At 33.8% G+C, this 21,878-nt stretch overlaps 1 protein-coding gene across 19 annotated transcripts in view; it reads right to left on the bottom strand.

Annotated features, from left to right (window-relative positions):
• The window catches only part of RBM26 (RNA binding motif protein 26), a 75,204-nt gene that overhangs the window by 43,481 nt on the left and 9,845 nt on the right, over window positions 1-21,878 (bottom strand). For all 19 annotated transcript variants that reach the window (XM_032496831.1, XM_032496827.1, XM_032496828.1 and 16 more), the window contains exons 2-6: window positions 7,410-7,528; window positions 6,651-6,787; window positions 3,603-3,691; window positions 2,541-2,758; window positions 558-818 (exon numbers count right to left, since the gene is read on the bottom strand). In XM_032496831.1, coding sequence (XP_032352722.1) covers window positions 558-818; window positions 2,541-2,758; window positions 3,603-3,691; window positions 6,651-6,787; window positions 7,410-7,528 — 824 coding nt within the window. The remainder of the gene's footprint in view (window positions 1-557; window positions 819-2,540; window positions 2,759-3,602; window positions 3,692-6,650; window positions 6,788-7,409; window positions 7,529-21,878) is intronic.

Raw genomic sequence — 21,878 nt, 5'->3', positions numbered from 1 at the left:
CTTAGCTCTCAAGGTGATATAAAACCTAAAATTTTTGTTAGATTTTTACCATTAGAAACATTTCCTTTATTTAAATCTCTCACTTAAACTTTCAGAATACTGCAACTACAATTTTAACACAATTTACAAAACTTTTACAGGCAAACCTCAAGAGTCTTCAATTCATTAATAAAAGTATTACAAAGGTGATATTCACATTTCTATGTTCTACTGACATGCCAATAACTACTGATTTCTAAAGAAGTAAGTTTTGTCAAGAATGTTTCAGTAGCCAATTGCCTGATAAATAACTCAGTAGATACTACTCCTGTTTGGTAAATTCCAAAAATATATTAAGACTTAAGCACAAAGAAAGACTACCTTCAAATTGATATTTAACAGTCAGTGGGGACAATGCAGACTTCAATAATACACTGAGGAATTATGAAGTGCTTAAAACTAATTTCCTACTATTTTCAATAGGTTAACTCTGAGTAACTGTGTGTAACTTAAATTTACAGAATTTAGTCAGCTGGAAATATTAATTCAAGACTTCATGAAGTAGCTGAGAGGCTTACCATCATAGTCTCTACACCGTTTCTTTGGCATTGGTGGTCTTACATATGAGTTATGGTCCACTTGGTCTTCATGAAATTCAGACCAACTTTCGGTAGTGTTATTACCATGATGAGTAGGAGCAATTACTGTAATAGTGCTGCTCAAAGTAGGTACAGGGTAGTGGCCAGATGAAATGTTAGGTACCGAAGAGACTGGAGTATAATTGTTTTCTAATGGATCTGCTCTATCCAGGTCGTATTTAGGTTTTACCAGGTCCCTTTCTGCAACAAAATATAAATGACTTATAAAACTATACTCTGTTTTTAAAAAGTCTCAAATCTAAGAAATAGATATTTTTGCTAAACAAAGAAAAAGGTCAAATTTTACACAATTGTTCTTTTAAAAATTATTCAATGAATACACCATATTCCAAGACAAGCTATTTCTTTTCAATATGACCTAAAAGACCACACATAAAGTTGCTGTACTTAATGAGACTTTTCTTAGAGTTTTATTTGTAGAAAAGGGACTTTTTATTTTCTTCATTGCAATCTTAGTATGCGTAACTTCAGCCAACAAAATAAAATATGCAGTAAAGTATGGTTACTTTTTCTGTGATAAACATTTAGCTGTCATCCATCTAAAGGTCCTAGCATGGCTTTTTTAAGTGAACACTATTCACTGAAGACAAGAATGGATGAGTAAGGAAGAGAAAGAAAAAGGAGTTCGTAATAAACATGAACGAAAAAATTAAGTGGGCTAATGAAAGAGAATTTACCAAGGGAAGAGAACTAAGATATTAAGGAGATCAGGTAAGTGAAGCAATGTGCAGAAAGACCTAGTGTATCTAGATCAAAGGAGAAAAAAACTCTAAGCAAAGACTAACAGAGAAATACAAGGTTTATACAAAGGCCACAAATTTTCTAAAGACTAAAGATAACTATACGATAAAGGTCACGAGGCAGTAAAAATCTCAGCTTGAGTAAAGGTGTTTTACTCTAAGGAGTTTTAGTTGTTTTACTGCCTGCAATGTATTCCTCTCAGGAATACATCAGAAGAAAAATTATACATGTTGGAAATGACATACTCTTGCAAACATACACATCCAAAATGAAAATTTTTAATTGTTTATACATATTGGAAATGAAAATTTTTAATTGTTTTCAGTTTTGAGGTCTGATATATAATAAACTGAACATATTTAAAATATACAATTTAGTGAATTTTGATCTATGTATACACCTGTGAAACCAAACATGATTAAAATAATGTTCATACTGTGCATACTCATCACCCCAAAAAATATATCCTTGTGCCCCTTTATGATCCACCCCTCCTTAACTCCATCCCAGGCAACCACTGATTTGTTTTTTGTCATCACAGACTAGTTTGCATTTTCTAAATTTTCTCTCTCTCTCTCACACACACTCTTTTGTGTGACTTCTTCCACTCAGCATAACTATTTTGAGGTTTATTTATTTTGTTGCATATATCAATAAGAATTAAAGTCTCCTTTTTATCTTTTCTACAGGTATACCACAATTTGTTTCTCCATTCACCTATTGATGGACCTCTGGGTTATTTCTAGTCTTGGCTATTACAAATAAGGCTGTCACAATCATCTGTGTATGTCTTTTTGTGGAGATACACTTTCATTTCTCTTAGGTAAACACCTAGGAATGGAATGGCAGGGCCATTTGGTAAGTGTAGCCTAACATTCTTAAGATACTGTCAAAGTATTTTCCAAAAAGTTCCAGTTTATCTCCATCCTTACCTACTCTAGGTAGCTGATGGGTATGAAGTGGTAATTCGTTGTTTTAATTTACATAAAATCTTTTAAAGAAATTTTTAAAAATCATCACTTGCCTGGACCACAAAATATATCAAAACAGAAAAAAATGAAGATAACAATGACAATATAAAAAAATTTTTAAAACTCTCAAATACAAAATTTTTTTCACAATAAATGCCAACCAAAACATACGTATATATGGATTATTTACCCCTGCTTCGTGTCCTGCTTCTGCTTCTAGTCCTGCTTCTATCCCTATCCCTGTCACGAAGCCTCTCTTTACTCCAGCTTCGACTCCGACTCCTGCTATAACTGCGACTTCGCCCTCGTCTTCTATTGTACCGGTCTCTGTACGAATCTCTTCGAGGAGGGTTTCGATCATAATCTCTTTTTCGAGAACGATCATCTTTCTTCCTCTCATCACGACTTCTAAAAAAATATACAATCACTTTTATGAAAATAATTTCTAAGTGGATACAAGAAAAACTCCAACTAAATGCAAAAGTCCTATTTATTCTTGTAACATTATGATTCTTTACCCCACCATCAGAATACAAATAAAGGAAACTCAAACAACTGAAAAACTGAACATCATCAATTTAAGTACTCTAAAATCTCTTTAAAGGAAAAAAAATTCTTTTGAAGTACTAATTCTTAGTTTTATACACAAAGGTATCTATACATTAAAGCATCTGTACATACATCCTATAGTATATATATATATATTGTCTTGTACACAGTCTCATACTTAAAGGTATATATCACATGTATTGCACTCTAAATGCTTTTGAAGCCTTAATGGGAAAAATAATTTACTCACAGTAAAGGGAAACTTTGTACTAAAAAAGATCTCACATTAAGATTTCACTGGGAGCAGGGTGGGTATAGCTCAAGTGGTAGAGTGCATGATTAGCATGCATGAGATCCTGGGTTCAATCCCCAGTACTTCCTAATTACTGCCCCAAACCACCAAAATAAAATAATTAAATAATACAATAATAAATAAGTAAAATATTAAAAAAAGAAACTTCATTAGAATTTAAAGTTAGAAATAGAAATAATAACTAACATATGTCAATCACTGTTCTAAATCTCACTCTAGGACCTACAAATCTCACCCAGATATTCTTGGTAGAAAAAGATAGTTACACTTTCCTAGACCAATAAAACAGTAGATACTACTTTCCCCTACGTAAAAGAAAATCAAGTCTCAATATTCATATAAAAGATAACCAATGTCTAAACATTGAACATAGTTCAAAGAATCAATTACCTATTTTCTCTGTATCGGGAGCTTGACTGGGGAGGACTGTGATTTAGCCTTCTAGAAAACTTCTTCTCTCGCTCTTCCTCCTTTGTGATCTGATACACAAAGAAAAATGTGTGTAAGTTTAATAACAGTTATTCCTTGCCATGCTACTGTTTCAATGACTTAACTATTAAAATAAAAGAGCAAAATACCTCTTGCAAAAGTATTCAAACAAAATAAATTTCTAAATACAATTACTTAACAGTAAAAAACAGGCTTGCTCAAAGTTAAAGTGAATAATAAATTCATAAATGTTTATCTTAGGTAACAGTAGTGAGAAAACATTTCAAGCAAATGTCTTTGTTTTTAACATAACTAGTGGAAAGCCAATTTTATTTCTTCTTTCAAAAGTCCATTCAAGTTTTGGATCCATGGATTTCGTCTGGCACCAAACAATACATAAGGGGATATAGGAGAATGCATTAAAAGTAACCAAGTTATAGAAAAAGGAAACATTTGAGAAAGCAATATATAAGGTGAAACTAGTTCTGTAGTTTTCTTATAGTAGTATGACAGCTATATATATTTCTCTTTCCTACAATTCATATTATATAACTAATAGAAAGCAGTCCTGGATCAGTTCCCTTGATCAGTGCTACTTTCTGTAGGCCAGAATTTTCCATGCTGCCCAGAAAACTGGTTCCACAGGACATGAATAGGTGCTATTAGGAAAAAAAAAAGGATTTAGAAAATAAACAAATTCAGGAAATACTGAACATGACCCTCTGTAAATATGATAGGGCTCAAAACTTTGCATTTTTAATAAAAACTCTAAGATATTCTAATGCAGACAGTCTACAGATACTACAAACACGTCCCAGTTTGTGTCAGTTATTTCAGCATCCTTTTGGGCAAGAGCCTCTCGCTGTCAAGTGTCCCACATGGCATGATAAATTAAATGGAAGTCCTATCAACAGACCAAACTCTGAGAAACAATGCTTAAAAGCCTTCTTTTAACAGTTTCCCTTTGTGTGTGTGTGTGTAAGTACTTTTGTCCTACTCTTCTACCCATTTCAAACCTCACCCCTGCAAAAAAAAAAGGGGGGGGAGGCAAATACAACCCTCTTGATGCCTTTCTTCCCTTCTATTTGCTTCCATGTACTCTTGCAAGTAATTTATGTTGACAGATCATCATATTCCATAGTACATGTCCATGAGTTCCACAACTGGGAACTCTTACTACATCCACAGCCATTTTAAATCCAGATTGGCATCTGACATTTCCATTCTGAAAGATGAAGGACAAATATCCTTCACAACTAGTCAAGACAATGGTGTCAAATATTATATCAACAGATGTTACGACTAACGCTTCAATGTTAACTCATTTGGTGGGAAAACTTCTTACTGCTTCTCAAACCAATAGCCCATGATTTACTAGAGATTTTTTAAGAATTAATATATACTTTGCAATAGCAAAGTATCTGAAAAAAAATCTGAAACCCAAACTTCCATCAATGGGCAAAATTTAAATAAATTATTATATATCTCTATGTAGCATAAGCAGATGTCAAGACAGTATCTACTATCCCATTCTTCCTTACTAATAGAACCCCTATACTGTTAGATACAAAACACGCAGTTATAAAATTATTTCTGGTCTTTCCTGGCAGAACCCTTACACTGTTTAGATACGAAATACGCAGTTATAAAATTATTTCTGGTCTTCCCCAGCTGATGGTGTTTTATGTGTATGTGTGTCTGTGTAACTATATACACATACATATGTGTAAATATGTTCAGATATAGAGATAAAAATACACTTGAGAATTGGTATATAATACATACGTAAATATATTGTGGAAAAAACCAGAGTATCAGGTGAAAAAACCAAAGATCACAACCAAAACCACATCACCCATCACACAACAGTCTTTCAACAATAGCAACTGCCATTTACTGAGAACCTACTTTGTGCCACACACTCTGCCATGTGCTTCACAGGTATTAGCTTCCTATTCCTCACAACAACCCTCTAAATATTTCCATTTCACAGCTGTGTAAACTAAAGGTTGGAAGAGTATTATTTTCAAGGTCACAAAGCAATGGCTGGGAAAGGCAAATTTTAACCAAGATATGTCTGACCTAAAACTAGGCTATCTGCAGAAATATAATAACTTAATTGTCAACAATTATCTTTGCTAAAATTATAATTTTTAAACATCAACTTGAGGATATTTGAATTATTATATGATTATTAAACAGGAATGGTAATCTTGTAAAAAGATAAAAAAACTTCAAAACCTCTTAAAGTATGAAGTAATTTCCACTGCCCTGTGAAGGTCCTTTTATTTGACTACCTTAAAAATAGTCTCCTACAAAATGCATGTAGGCAGAAGCAAACAGATCTGTCAGTCTAACTAATCTCACAGAACAGGTAAGAGTCCAGAACTATAAAATACTGTGTAGAAGAGTTAAAAGCAGGCCTGAGACTATTATTTTTAGAAAGTCATGCTGACAATGTAGGCCCTTGGCTGGCATCTGCAAACTTTGACTTCTGAAGGTTCCCATCATTCCCTGATAACCATAGCTCACCATGCCTGAACTGTCTATATAAACAATATGGTTAATGCTAAACATCTGCTTTCCTCCTTGGAGTCTCGGATTCTGGTACATACTACACTGAAGGTGCCTATGTTACCATCCCTAAATAAAAACCCTGGCACTGTATCTCTAATGAGCTTCCCTGGTTCGTATGTGTTGTCACTACTCATTAAGCACACCCTATTTGACTCCACTGGGAGAGGCTTCTGGAAGTCTGTTCCTATTTTCCCCCAGACTTTTCACCATACACTTTTTCCCTCTTTGCTGATTTTGCTCTGTATCCTTTCACTGTAAGAAATCATAGCCATGAGTATGACTATACACTGAGTCCTGTGAGTGCTCCTAATGAAATCATCACACCTGGGGGTGGTCTTGAGGACTCCCAACACAGATACAGAAAATAAAACTCAGTTTAATTATTACAAATAGGTTTTTAAAGAACATGTAAAATTTAACACAGATTCTTACCTCTTCTTTTTTTATATCTTTTTCTTGGTGCTGAAAAAATTCTACCTTCAAGCTTCCTGATGATGGCTGCTCTGGAGGAGGTAGGTAACTCTTTGTATTCACAGCATCAAAAAGTTTTTCCACAAATATCTGCGTCTCTAGAAACAAAACCAAAAATACCACAGATTAAAAAACATTTCCTAAGATATTAATTCTCCACTTCTCTACCTCAGACTTAAATATGATGAAACATGCCTTCACTTTACAAATCTAAAAATTATACTAAGACCAGTAACTTCCTGACCAGTGTGGCATGGCACAAGTCCCACGGTAATACTGATCTATTCAGTTCTCAGGGTGGTGAAAGCCAGAATACACAGAACCTCTGGGTCAGTCGTTCCCAGCCATGACTAGTTTCCAAGTATCCTACCCAGTGTGCCAAACAGAAATATTATCATTAACTATATACTAGCAAAGTGAAAAAAGTTGAGAAGTGCTGTGCTAGACAAAATTCAAAGTAGGTTTCCAAGCAGTATTATCTTTCAGTCACTGTCCTGATCTTTTAAGAAAAAATGTCATTATTCTTTAAAAAAAAAGCATAACGATGCTAATGAAAGAAAAGACTTCTGTTATAAATAACCTACGGATATAATTAGTAACAATACTATTTGTTCAACTTTGTTACAGTTAAAGCCTATCTCTTACTGAGCTCCTTTAATACTCTCTGAATCTTATTTCGAATAACTTATTAAAGTAGTGCTTTTAAAGTAAAGATCTTACCTTTTTGAAGAAATACATCCAGTTGATCAATACATAATGCCTTTAACTCTTTTTCACTTTTGTCTTTCTTTACCAAAGCGAGAACATATTTTGCTAGGGCTGATGGATCTGCATCACAGCTGAAGAAAAAAGCAATATTGAAGGAAATTTAGCCATAAATAATCGCACATTCTACAAATTCCAGTTACAAACTAAGTCAGTATGATAGTTAAGTGAGTTAATACATGTTACAAGCATCTGGCTCATAGAAAGTAATAAAGAAATGTTAAGTTCTTCTTCCCTATATTAATATACTCTACTGAACCCCAGTTTGTTCCATGAGCTGTGTTCCATATTTTACATACTGTACTTAGTTCTCAATTTAACTGATGAAACTGAGGTTCAGAAAAAAGCTAAGCCAACTGCCCAAGACTACATGTAGTTAGTAACAGAATCAAGATTTAAATCTAAATTTCTTACTCCAAAGTCCACACTCTTAACCACTACACCAGATTGCCTCTTACAATGATCTGCCCAAAATCCAGACTTCCGATTTACTTATTCCTATAAACATCTAGTTACAGCCACTAACTCCCTACCCATCCAATTACTCCTACAAAAAAAACTCCCTAGAATGCCTCCCTATATCCTTAGTTGCTATCCAAGGCACAGTCCCTCTAATTTACTACTCCCTGGACTCTCCCCTTTTCAGGTTAATTTTCAGAGTTCATTATTTCAAAGAGCCTCTAAATTCCTCAGCCACATTTGCTTCACTTTCTTTCTACTAATCTTCTATGTCACCAAGTAAAATCCCTACCTAGAATCCATTTCCCTGCCCCACTTTACTTACTTTCCTAGCTTGGCTTAGTTTCATGCTAATAACATAAATGATGCTTAGTAAATTATATTTTCAAAGGACACTGATGACACAAAAAGGCTTACCAATCATGGCTTTAAAAAAAGACAAATATATTAGGGAATTACAGTAGGGAGAGAAGACTACAAATGAGGGGGGAGGTAGGATAATGTAATAGTTCATTTATGGAAAAACATACACACGATATATGACATCCTTCAATTGATTTTTATTGCTCTTTATTATAACAACTGTTAGCAATTCTGACTCTAATGATAATAAACATTATTTTAATAATAAAAACAAAACAGAGATTCCACACGTCCTAACAAAAGTTCAAATGCTAGGATATTAATAAGGAATGTATATACATTAAAGCTAGAAAATACTGTAATAGGTAACACCAAAAAGTCTTAATTCCTATACATATCCAGAATGTAACAATTTTACAAAAGTAGAGCAATGCAATGCCACTGAAACAAAAAGTACATCTTAAAGATACTGAATAGCTTTGGTTGCACAGCAGAAACACATATGGAAAACGTGACTTTAAGTGAATCAACAGGTCTAATTCAATCATCTGTATTTTGCTTTGTTTTGTAAGCCACATAGATGAGTCTGATACACTGCCAGAGTTGAGAAATTACTCTATTAAGGAATCAGTATAGCATTTATCATATGCTATTAACACTCCTTAGTATACATCTTTGGGGTGACTAAATATGTCTTCAAACTTTTCAATCTTCCCTTCAAAAGGTAGAGCCCAATTCTCCACCCTTTGAGAGTTGGCTCAATTTAGTGCCTTGCTTCTAAATAGAATATGGCAGAAGTGATGGTGTCTCACTTCTAAGGCTGAACACCATCTAGGTAATAAAACCATGGTATCTTCCTTTCTCTCTTTCTGGAATCATTTATTCTAGAGAAATCAGCTGTTACATTTCAAGGACATTCAAGCAGCCTTACGGAAAGCATGTGGCTATGAAATGAGGGCTCCAGGGAGGACTAAGGTCTCTTGCCAATAGCCACATGTGAGTGAGCACAGAAGCCGATTCTACAGACCCAGTGGGTCCCTGAGAGGACTGCAGCACTGACCAACAGTTTGATTGCAATCTCATCAGACTCTGAGCCAGAAATACCTACTGACCTACTCCAAATTTCTGACCCACAGGAATGATAAATGTCATGAGATGACAAATGTCTGCTGTGCTACTAAGTTTCAGGGTAATTTGTTAGTAATCATAAACTAACTTTTCTCATAGACCTATTTTCATTTCTTTACAAAGACTTGAAGTGAGTTATAACCTAAATAAGAAAATTCATTTCAATGGTATATGAGATTTTTAAACATTTTCTCTTTGAAGTTTAATTTCAATATACTTACTTATAGCAACCTTTTTAATTCAGACAAAATGATTCATGATAGGTTAATTTTTCATGTTTATCATGAGCATGGAAGTACTTAGATCTGCATGAAGAAATGGGACAATAACCTCATGACGTATCTATAGATACATTTATAACTGACAATCTGGTAATACTGCATGAGAGACACATGAAACAATACTTATTCATGTTAGGCAACCTGAATAAGCATAATCAACTAAACATTAACCTAACTAGGTATCAAGCTAAACCTACTTCAGTTTACTAGAAATCACTGAGAGACATAATATTATCAATGTGTTATACTGTTTTATTGCAACTGCTGTTAACAAGCAAATTCAGAGTCTCCACATTGAATCCAAATGCTATGATTTTACTGAATATTGGTTTGGTGGTTGTGGTAAATTTTCAGTTTAACAACGGCCATTCTGGTAACTGTCACTTTGCATCTCTCTTAGCCAAACACCAAATCTATTCCATTCCCTCCAGTATTTTTTTAAATAGGGCACTTTAAAAGTGAATTCGAATACTAGCAGCTAAATATGTGGTGAAAGAACTTTGTGGTTTTGTAATCATTATGGTACAGACTACAGTTTAACGAAACAGCAATACAGAATTCCTAAACAATCTTTGTTCAACATCTTCTGTTAGAAGCAATTCAAATCAAATCAAAAACCAATAAAAGCCACAGCAGCCACAACAAATCAACTACCATATACAAAAATGCTAAATACCTGAAATAGTCTGAAAGGCAGATTACTTTTTAAAATGTGTTAGACTGAAAATTATATAGAAGCACAGTTTATAATTTCACATTTAATAATAAAACAGGTAAATATGCATTTAGAAGGTAACTTTTCTGAAGTCCTATAGGAACTCATTTCATTTTTATTTCAAAATTTTTGAAAACAAGAAAAGGTCTGTACTTACAAATTATAGCTAAACAAAATACTTTGAACCACAGAAGTTTAATAATATATCAAAATGTTATGGATCAGGAAGAGAAGGCAAAATGTGCATCCCCTTTTCTATTTGTCCTAATTAAAAGTACCAATGCTACTTCATCTGAACATCTGGCAGTAATAACCTGCTATGCAAAATTAATGAAATAAAAATGTTCAAATCACTAAATCAAAAGAAAATTAAATTCTGATAGTAAGTGGTCATTTTAAAAAACTGTCTCCATGACAAGTCAGATTGTTCATGAGGTACTGTGCTACACCAGCTGCTACTGCTGATAGGTTTGTGATCTGAATGGCACATTATCTTGTTAGAGCTAGACTTTACCCTCTGGTATACTGCTAGCATTTTGGAAACATGTGAAGGAAAAGTGGGGCTAAAATCTCCTTTCAGATCATGAAGAGAGAAAAAAAGATTTTGAAAATGTTAAGGACAAAGAAATAACACTGAAAGAGTGAATACTTCATTCCTACCTTAGAAAACACTAATTGAATTCGCACTAATTCTATGTTCCATAAGAACTTCTTAGCCCAGCAAAAGCATAAATCTGCCAATAAATTATGACTCTGACCAGAGAGTTTTCCAACTCCAATTACCCTTGGGGGGGGGGGGGGGACAGATAAAACACAAAGAAAACCAGAAGCTACAAAGTAAGAAACACATGATTTACAAAGCACTGTGGAAGATGGGGTCAATGGGGAGCAACTAAGTATTTTAACTAACAAAAGTCACATAGATAAAGTGTGAAAGTGTGGCTGCTGTTGAAGGTAAACAAATCATAAAGATGCAATAAAATAGAAAACAGAGAACTAGAGAGGAAACAATGCAGCTCTCCTGTGCAATAGGAAGTACCACTGCTTTCATTTTTAGATGCCACCTTTTATAAATAAACAAACTCAAATATTCTTAGAAGAAGATTGCCAGAATGGTAAATGAATATCATTATCAGACAGCTTGCTAGGGATTCTTGGCCTAGAAAATTGAACTGTCAGAGTGAACTTGGTAGGTTTTCAAATAATTGAAGGCCTATCACTAGAAAGAAGGATTACATTTACTCAATATATCCTCCATGGGATATAGTTAGAACTAGTAAGTAGAAGCAACAGATTTTGGCTTAAAATAGAAATTGAATTTTTTAATAATAAGAGCCTCCCAAAGGCTGAATAAAATGCCTGGAAGAGTTCTCCATCACTAGAATGGTGTCAAGCATAAACTGAACAGCCCCTGGCAGATAAGTACTAGACTGGATAATAAATCCCTCACAAACCTCAAAGAGTATAATCCTTAGGTTTAATTTTGTTTATGATATTATACAAAATATAAGATGCTACAGTACTTTCAGTTATTGATCTATAAATATTAGTAACAAAGTTTTTTAATTACACAAAAACTATAGATAAATATAAATTATGAGATAATTTTATCAAAAATATATGAAAATTTTTAAATAGAATTTTTCACTCAAATATGTAACCTTTGAGCCTCTGAGACAGAAGACTGAAAGAGAAAGAAAGAGAATATATGTACAAATCTATTTCACTCTCATTAGCTCATTTGTCAGGGACCTTTTCTTTTCCATTTTCATAAGGTTCTGAGAATAAAATTTAAAAATAGTTTGATTACCTTCCAAATATCACATTCATTTCTGACAAATACTTAATAAGTATCTACAATGTCAGGCACTGTTCTAGATTCTGAGGATCTAGAAAAAATAAAGTCACTGTTTTCAGAGTTTACATTGGTTGTGTAGGGAGGAGACAGACAATACATACATATAGGGTGTTTTCATGTAGAAAAGTGCTCTGAAGAGGTAGGTAAGGGGGTAAAGTACAGAAGAAGAGGAATGAAGGGGAAGAAAAAGAGGAAGAAAAGGAAGGGAGGTGAAGGAATAAATGAGTAGATCCTAGCTAAGAACATCAGAAAAGGACTTTTGATGAAGTGATATTTAAACAGGGAACTGAATGCAATGAAAGCAAGCTTTTTGGCTATCTGGAAAAAGGAAAGCCCAGGCAAAGGAACCTGACAGAAAAGGCCTGAGGTGGGGATCTACTTGACACGAGGAAGAGGAGTCCAGTGGGATGGAGCATAGTGAGCATTCCTGAACATTTAAATTTCTAAACTCTCACCTCTGCAAGGATTTAAAATTAACTGCTTCAATGACTTCTGATAAATTAAAAATCTAAACCACTATGAAGTCATTCAAACCAATGATTTTAAAGGCATAAAAATAAAACTTTATCAATCTCTGAATATACTGTGTCAAGGATACAAATAACAGTATTGCCCTTGAAAAGGCATGGGGTGAACACCTAAGAGAGTCATTCTCTTACAGCTACAACTGCAGAGGGGAGCATACACAATAAGTATGTTACAGAAGCCAAAGCAATGCAGAAAATCAAACGTTCTAATAAAGTCTCCCCCCAAAAGAACTTAATTTTCTTAAGAAAGATTTCAAATAGCATGAATCAAAAATCACCCTTAGAGAAAGCTGAACAGCCACATGTAAATCAATGAGGTTAGAACACACCTTCACACGATACACAAAAATAAACTCAGAATGGCTTAAAGACTTCAATATAATACATGACACCATGACACTCCTAGAAGAGACCACAGATGAAAAATTCTGACATAAATCATACCAACGTTTTCTTAGGTCAGTCTCCCAAGGCAATAGAAATAAAAGCAAAAATAAGCAAATGGGACCTAATCAAACTTATAAGCTTTGGCACAGCAAAGGAAACCATAAAAAGACAACCTACAAACTGGGAGAAAATATTTGCAAACAATGGGACCAACAAGGGTTTAATTATACAAACAGTTCATACAACTCAATAACAACAAAAAAAAAAACAACTCAATCCAAAAATAGGCAGAAGACCTAAATAGACATTTCTCCAAAGACATACAGATGGCCAGTTGGCACATAAAAAGATGCTCAACATCACTAATTACTAGCGAAATGCAAATCAAAACTATTATGAGGTAAAATCTCATACTGGTCAGAATGTCCATCATTAAAAAGTCTGTAAGTAACAAATGCTGGAGAGGATGTGGAACAAGGGAACCCTTCTACACTGTTGGTGGGAATGGAAACTGGTGCAGCCACTATAGAAAGCACTATGGAGGTTCCTTAGAAAACTAAAAATAGAGTTAGCATATGATCCAGCAATCTCATTCTTGGGCACATATCCAGAGGAAGTTCTAATTCAAAAAGGCACATGCACCCCAATATTCATAGCAGCACTATTTACAATAGCCAAGACATGGAAGCAACCCAAATGTCCATTTACAGATGAATGGATAAAGATGTGATATTTATACACAAAGGAATACTATTCAGCCATAAAAAGAATGAAATAACGCCATTTGCAGCAACATGGATAGACCCAGAGATTACCATACTAAGTGAAGTCAGTCAGAAAGACAAATACCATGATATCACTTATATGTGGAACCTAAAATATGATACAAATGAGCTTATTTACAAAACATACTCATAGACATAGAAAACAAATTTATGGGGATCAGGAGAGGGATAAAGTAGGAGTTTAGGATTAGCAGACACAAACTACTATATGTAAAATAAACAACAAGGCCCTACTGTATAGCACAGGGAACTATATTCAATGTCCTATAATAAACCATAATGGAAAATATGGAAAAGAATATGTGTATGTGTGTGTGTGTGTGTGTGTATACATCTGAATCTCTCTGCTGTACACTAGAAACTAACACAACACTGTAAATGAACTATACTTCAATTTAAAAAAATCATCCCTAGATATAAAGGTTGTAATTAATCCTCCTAACACACTCATCATACGAGTATTTACATATTAATTTAGGGGCTTCAAAATAGTAATGAAACTGTAAAGTATTAAAAGGAAATAAAATTTAAAAAGCTAACACTCCAGTCATTCCAGAAAAATATTTCAAAAAGTTTGGAGGGTTTAGAAATTCAGTGGAAGATAACTGATGGAATTTAACCCAACCTTCCATTTTCAGTAATCTTGAGAAGGAGGAGCTGGAGGTGGCAGTGGAAATTAAAAATTAAATTTAAATATGTTAACTCAGTAACTTTAGAACACGGATATACACCCACATCTGTTCCTACCAAATTTTCACTTTATATTCAAGAAAAATACCTAATTTGCAACAAAGTCATACAATTATTCTGTACTAAGAATTACTCTTTTAAAAACTCAAATTCCATTACAACAAACATAATATATAATTGAAAAATTCAGTTGCCATAGTTTATACAGCTTCATTCAATTCAAACAGAGGCAAAAACATTATTTTTTCATAGTAATCAGTTACAGCAAAGGTTACTAATTAAGAATTATTGCATTCCCACTCATTCTACAAAATAAAATAAAACCACCACAAAAGAAACATATCTAAATATGATCTTCCATGAGCATCACACAAACCATTTATCACTGCAAGAAACTTACCACAAAACATATAATTATAACACTGAAAACTATTCAGTTAGTTCCTGCATTCTCCTATATTACCCCTACATAATGGCAAAAATTTCTTCTTACCCTTGAGAGCAGTGGTTCTCAAGGTCTCAGAATCCTTTTACACTTTAAAAATGATAAGAGAACACAAAAAGCTTTCATTTAAATGGATTATATCTACCAGTATTTACCACATTAGGAATTAAAATTGATGTAATTCTAAATTATTCAGTTTAAAATAACAACATATCCATTACAATTTAACATAAATAACCTTGGTGGGGGGGGGGCAGGAGAAGTAATTATTGGTATAAGTAAACGGGACATCCAGTGGTAGGGCTGACTTAGGGCATAGCTGGATCCAGGAGTTCAAAAGATGTCAACAGGATCCTCCCATTCCATTTGCTTTCCTTTGAATTTGCAGGTGCTCTCCAAGTTGCAACAAAGATGGCCCTGATCAGTTCCGAGCTCACATTATTCTGACAGCTAGTGAAGCCAGAGAAAGGGGCCTGCCCTCTCTCTCAGAGCATCATATTGATCCTTGAAAATGACTGATCTTCCCCAGTTTGAGCCATATCCCCACTGCAGGATGGGCAGAGCTCCATGACTGATAGCCTCACCTGAAACTAAACACAGGTATCTCCTACTTCTTGAAATTTGCTTTATGCCACTTTGTAAAACTTTTACAAAAGACCTACATTAGTAACTGTTTTCACTAACCATGAGAAATCCAAAAAGGACGTTTGCTTTTACATAAAAAGACAAAAAGCAAAAATAGTGTCCAGCTTTTTTTTCTTTCTTTTTTTGTGCAGTGAGCCATACTGAGGTACCCTGTATCGTGAGCAGCAAGAGTAGCACTGCCAAGCTCCTTCCTCAGGAACTACATTGGGCATCCTCAGCATTCAAGTCACCATAGCTATGAACTGTATCTGTAAGCATGTGTTTGATCTCGATTTATTTTGTGCATCCATTAGCAAGATGTGTCCTAAGGTAACTGCTTCTTCACTTAACACTATTTTGGCTTCTAAAAGGTTTCAAAGGAACACTCTACTTTTGGACAGATGGAAACCTGTACCCTATATTTTTTATGAAAAAAAAAAAAGTTTTATTTCCACAATGAAATAAAAATGTAGTGAGAAGACTGACAATGTTTCACATTTTTTTGCAAATACTAGTAATATCTGGCCTAAATAACAGACTGATTCTTTAGCCTACTTTCACATTCACTCTGTTGTGATACGCTGTTTGGGTTGAAATATATGAAGAAAGTCTGTCCTCAACATAGATATACACTTGGAAAACCGAGGAAACCTCAAAAGACCCCATGAAAGGGTCTCAGGAAACCCCAGGAGTCCTCACACTACATTTGAGAATCACTGCTTTAGAAGTTATTCAGAAAGTGTTCATTAAATGTCTAATTCAACATACTCCCAAAGATAAGACCCAATAATCAGACTGCAAAACTCTATAGTGTTCAGTGCAAAAAGGAGTAGCCCAAATAGCAAACTGAGCACAGAGGTGTGGTTAACAGAACAATGTCACAGAACTCTCTTAAAAGTGGAACTGCAGAAGAAATACTGATATGGCAGCCCACAACAAAATTCCACATTTAGTATATGTTTTACATTCCAATTCACAGTTGAGGAAGGGCTGAATTCTCTGGGGAAGGGCTCTAGCTTCCAAAGACTTCAGTTTCCTTATATGAGAGAACAGATGCTCTGCCAAATTAGAAATAATTACAAATAAATATGATTACAAATATGAGAGCATTACTATTAACCTACCAACACCAAAAAAAAAAAAAAATTACTAAGGAACAAAATACAATAAAATTTAAAGTTATAAGATGTCTATTACACCCACCCCATCTTCAGAATAAGTGCTAAAATCTAGTTACTGTATTTTAAGCACTATTCCCTATCAAATCTATGTTGTCTTCTAAGCCAAACTGTCAGCTTTTCCTTGAAGCAGTGCAGTATTGCAAAAAAAAAAAAAAAAAAAAAAAAAAAAAACCTGACTGAATTCCAAAAATCCAGGGGTTTTCAGATTCCTAGTCTAGTGTTATCTTACCTTATTCACAAATTATGTAATCCTAGGTTAGCATTTTATTCCCCTAGGCTTCAGTTTTCTCAGTTTTAAAACAAAGGCACTGAACTATAAATCTGACAATAAGATGCTAAGCTTTCACCATCATTGCACTCCCTCCCCTAATCTCATTCCCAGGAACTTTCAGTTAACTGAACTTAAAAATCATTCAGTATGTAATTCTAAATTTTTTTCCTCTAGGTCTTTTTCAAGAGCCATAGAATTCCCTTTCCTGAACACTCATGAGCAAATTTTGAGCCTCTGGGAAGGACAAAGAATAACTAAATTCTACTAAGGAGAAACATTTTATATATTCTTCCTCAATTGCCAGACCTTAAGATGCATACATATTTCTACCACTGTTAAAATGTTACTACTAGTGTGCTTATCTGTTTCAGACTAGGTAACTGTGTCTACCTTTTTCCTAGAACCAATCACAATGTTTAAGAAGTATCTACTAATTATCACACTATGTAACAGTATACTTAATTAGGGGCAAATCAACCAAAACTCACAAAAAATAACTCTCAGTTTAGGTCAAACCCAATAATAACAAATATAAAGGTGTACAAACAAGTTCAAAAAGCTGTCACAGATACCCAAAAAGTTCAATAAAAAGTCCCCAAGCATTCTGACAAGTCCTTCCTAGCTGCCTTTTTCTCTATATCCTTACTGCTGAGACAGCCCTCACATATATTCAGTACGTATGTTCTAAGAATATTACCTCTCTTCCTACCTCCTGCCAAAGTCCAAATTCTGACATTTTACAAACCACTCTTAAAATCAGAATTAAAAACTGCTACTTAGACTTTCTTGTTTCCAAAATGCTATAACCTAATCAAATCTCTAAACATCAAACTTTCATTCTTAAAAAGAGACATGATCAAGTTATTTCACTGCTTTATTAATCTTCCCCACTATCCCATAGCTTAGTCCCCAAAATGTTCACACACTTCAGCATGGCAATAAAACTTTTTCTTGATTTGAAACCAAAAAAGGATAACTGGAGTCAAAAACCTTTTCCTAACCATAATGAACAGTCATAATTGCTCACTGAATACAACTGTTCTTCCAATTTGGGAGTACTCACTGTCACCAGAAGCTTCAAAACTTTAACATTCCAATTTGAGAAAGTGCTTGAGAAACTTCACAGACTAGTAACTGCAAGTTTATAAACTAGTTTTCAAAATGGGATCTCTCTCTCTCTCTCTTACACACACAGTCTGCCTGTTATAAAGAATTAAATTTTTTGAAAGAGTAAAATAAATACTGGATATATCTTTAAGAAAATAATATAAAAATAAGAAGGGTCACATTGATAATTTCTTTTAAATATGCCCTAAAAAGGTTCTAAGTTATAAGTCTAAAAGTACTTGTTACATTTGAAACTATATTAAAGAGCAAAAAATGATTGCTGAACTGCTTATTATTGCTTATGTGTAGGATCTGAAATTATCCAAATGTTTTTCATTTACAACAATGATTTCATTTAAGATTTTTATAAATGTTTTTTCCATATTGTTTTAAACTGCCGGTAAGCAATGGAAAATCAATAATTAGAGAATGTAGGCACAGCAATTGTTGTGTTGCTTTTTTCCCTTGTCTTTTGTAGGGGAACCACCCAATTCTATGTGAAGGCTTGGAAGCCTAAGAGTTTTGCAAAGCCCTCCTGCTCCACTCCCAGACTTTGCTAGTGCGCTGGCAGGTCTCTTCTAGTTCCCCTTCCCTGCTTCCAGAACTACTCCTGTGTTTTTAGTTAGTAAGTGTTGAGTGGTTAGCTGTTTTATGACATTGTTCCATTGCCACTGTCCTCCACTGATTCTGACAAGAAGTCAGCCACCATTTGAGTCTTTGTTCTCCTGTATGTAATGTATCTGTGTTTTTTCTCTCTTTGAATACTTTTAAGATTCAGGTCAGCAGTTTGACTATGATATGCTTAGGGCTCTGTGTATGTATGTGTGTTTTTATCCTGCTTGGTTTTGTCATCTTAGATACGTATTTTGATGTCTTTCATCAGTCTTGGAAAGTCCTTGATTATTATGCCTCAGTTTTTGCTGTCTTATTTTTCTTTCCTTTTTCCAAGACTTCAGTTACTTGTATTTTATACTGTTTGATACTATACAGATATCAGATATATCTTTTAAAATTACTTTTATTCTTTTGCTTTTGGTTTGGATATTTTCTACTTTCCTATATTCAAGTTCATTGCTATTTTTTCTCTATGGTGTCCACTCTGTTTTAAAGCAGAATTTTTTATTTCTGTTATCATAGTTTTCACTTCTAGGTTTTTCCATTTGACTCTTTTTAATAGTTTCTGTGTATTAGCTTAAGTTCCCCATATCTTTATGCATGCTATTCACATGTTCCGATTCTGTAGCATTTTTAGCAGTTATTTTAAAGTACTTATCTAACAATTCTATTATTTGGGCCATCTCTGGGTATGCTTCCATTGACTATTTCTTCTCATGTGGATCTCATTTTCTTACTATTTTGTGTTCCTTATTATCTGATCTTACTCTAAACATTTTGTGTAAAAGAACACTAAGGTGGAAACAAGTAAATCAGATTTCTCCTCAGTAAAAGACATGTCTTTTCTTTTGTTAGCCTGTAGAGTGGAGTCAATCATTCTGTAACTGATGCAGCTTGGGGCTTTGTAAGCAGCTTTACTTTGATTCAGTTCACCATGGCTCTAAATATTTCGAGGGCACAATCAGAATTTTCCCTTTCATAGGATCTAGAGTCTCAGCAGTAGATCCTGTGCCTTACCCTCTAATGTTTGAAACTAAAAGAAAGATGTAAAACCGATGACCTAAGTTTCCACCTTAAAAAGAGGGACAGGCCAACAAACTAAACTCAAAGTATGAAAAAAGGAGATAATAAAAGTAAAATATTAAAACAGAGAACATAAAAAATCAATAAAGCTAATAATGTTCTTGGGAAAAGTGAATAAAACTGTACTACTAGAAAAATTAGTCAAGAAAATAAGAGTAAAATTACCAACATCAGGTGTAATTTTAAAAAGGGGAGGAGGAACATTACAATAGATTCTATAATCATATGACTAGTAAGGCAACAACATAAACTCACATAGACTCTATGTCAATAAATCTGGCAACTTAGAGAAAAATCCTTGAAAAACATAAACTGTCAAAAGTGACACAAGAAAAAACATGTAAATAGACCTATACCTATTAAAGAAACCAATTTTGTAATTTAAAAAAAAATCCATCCTACAACAAAAACTTTAGTTTCTGATAGCTTCACCAGTGAAGTTTACCAGACATCTTAGAGAAAAAAGTAAAATTCAGATAGCCCTCATAAACAAAAGCAAAAATTCTTAATAAAATATTAGCAAATCAAATCCAGCAATATGTATAAAAAGGATAAAACATCATGGCCAAGTAGAATTTCTCTCAGGAGTGCAAGGCTGGTTTAATGTTTGAAAACCAACCCCCATAATAATACACAATATTTATAGGAAAAGAGAGAAAAATCCACATGATCATGTCAATAAATACAGAGAGAAAATCCACATGATCATCTCAACAAATACAAAGAATTTGACAAGTTCAACATCCTTTCATGGCAAAGCACTCAGCAAATTAATACAAGAAAATCTCCTCAATCTGGTAAAAGGTAGTTACTAAAAACCTAGCACTAACATCAGTTAATACTGAAACACTAAGTCTCTTTCTCCCAAGACCGAGAACAAGAAACTCTTACCATGTTAAGTTAACTTTTACTGTCATTCCTAGCCAGTACAATAAAAAATGAAGGCATTAAAAAAAAAAAATCAGAAAGTAAAACTGTCATTATTCACAGATATAACAGGTAGAAGAAAATTCCAAAGCGACCACAACTAAGTTCACTTAGAAAGTTGAAGAATACAAAGTCAATATGCAAACACCAATCACTTTTTTATATGTAACAATAAAAATTGGAAAATTAAATTTTGAAAGCTTTTATAAAACATCACATACCCACGGAAAAAAATCTAACAAAAGATTTACATGACCCCTGCACAGAAAACTACAAAATGTTGCTAGGAGAAATTAAACTTAAATAAATGGAGAGATAGATACACCACATTCATGAACGGAAGACTAAATATTATGAATATGCTCTTTCTTCTAAAACCGATCTCTACATTCAACACAATCCTTATCAATAATCACACAGGTTTTCCTGTAGAAACTGACAGGTTGATTCTCACCTTTCTAGGGAAATAACAAAAATCCAGCAAAACCTAGACAATCTTTAAAAGGACAAACTGGGAAGATTTACATAACCTGATTTCAAGACTTATTACAAAGTTAGTTGGCTTTAGACAGTGTGGTATGAGCATCAGAATGAACAGTATCATTGGACCAAGACAGAGTCTACAAATAGACTCAACTATACAGCTAACTGATTTCAACCAACAGGCAAGTCACCTAATGAAAAAAGGAAAAGTCTTTTTAGGAATTATTTATGGAAAAATTAATAATACACTTATTAAAGAAAAAAGAAGCCATTAACCCTATCTCATTTCATATGCATTTTTAAAAATTCATTTTAAGTGTACAAACCTCTTGCTCGCTTGGGTAGCACATATACTGAAGTGTAAGACCTCAAAGTTTAGTATATAAATTAGGTACAGTAAGAGATTAACAACAATAATAAAAAATAATACTAACAATATACTGTAATAAAAGGTAAGAGAATAAAAGGTAATCTCTCTCTCCTTTCAAAATACTT

This window comes from Camelus ferus, chromosome 14 (assembly GCF_009834535.1).
Source record: "Camelus ferus isolate YT-003-E chromosome 14, BCGSAC_Cfer_1.0, whole genome shotgun sequence".
Taxonomy (NCBI): domain Eukaryota; kingdom Metazoa; phylum Chordata; class Mammalia; order Artiodactyla; family Camelidae; genus Camelus; species Camelus ferus.
This window is presented reverse-complemented; position numbering and strand designations above follow the sequence as displayed.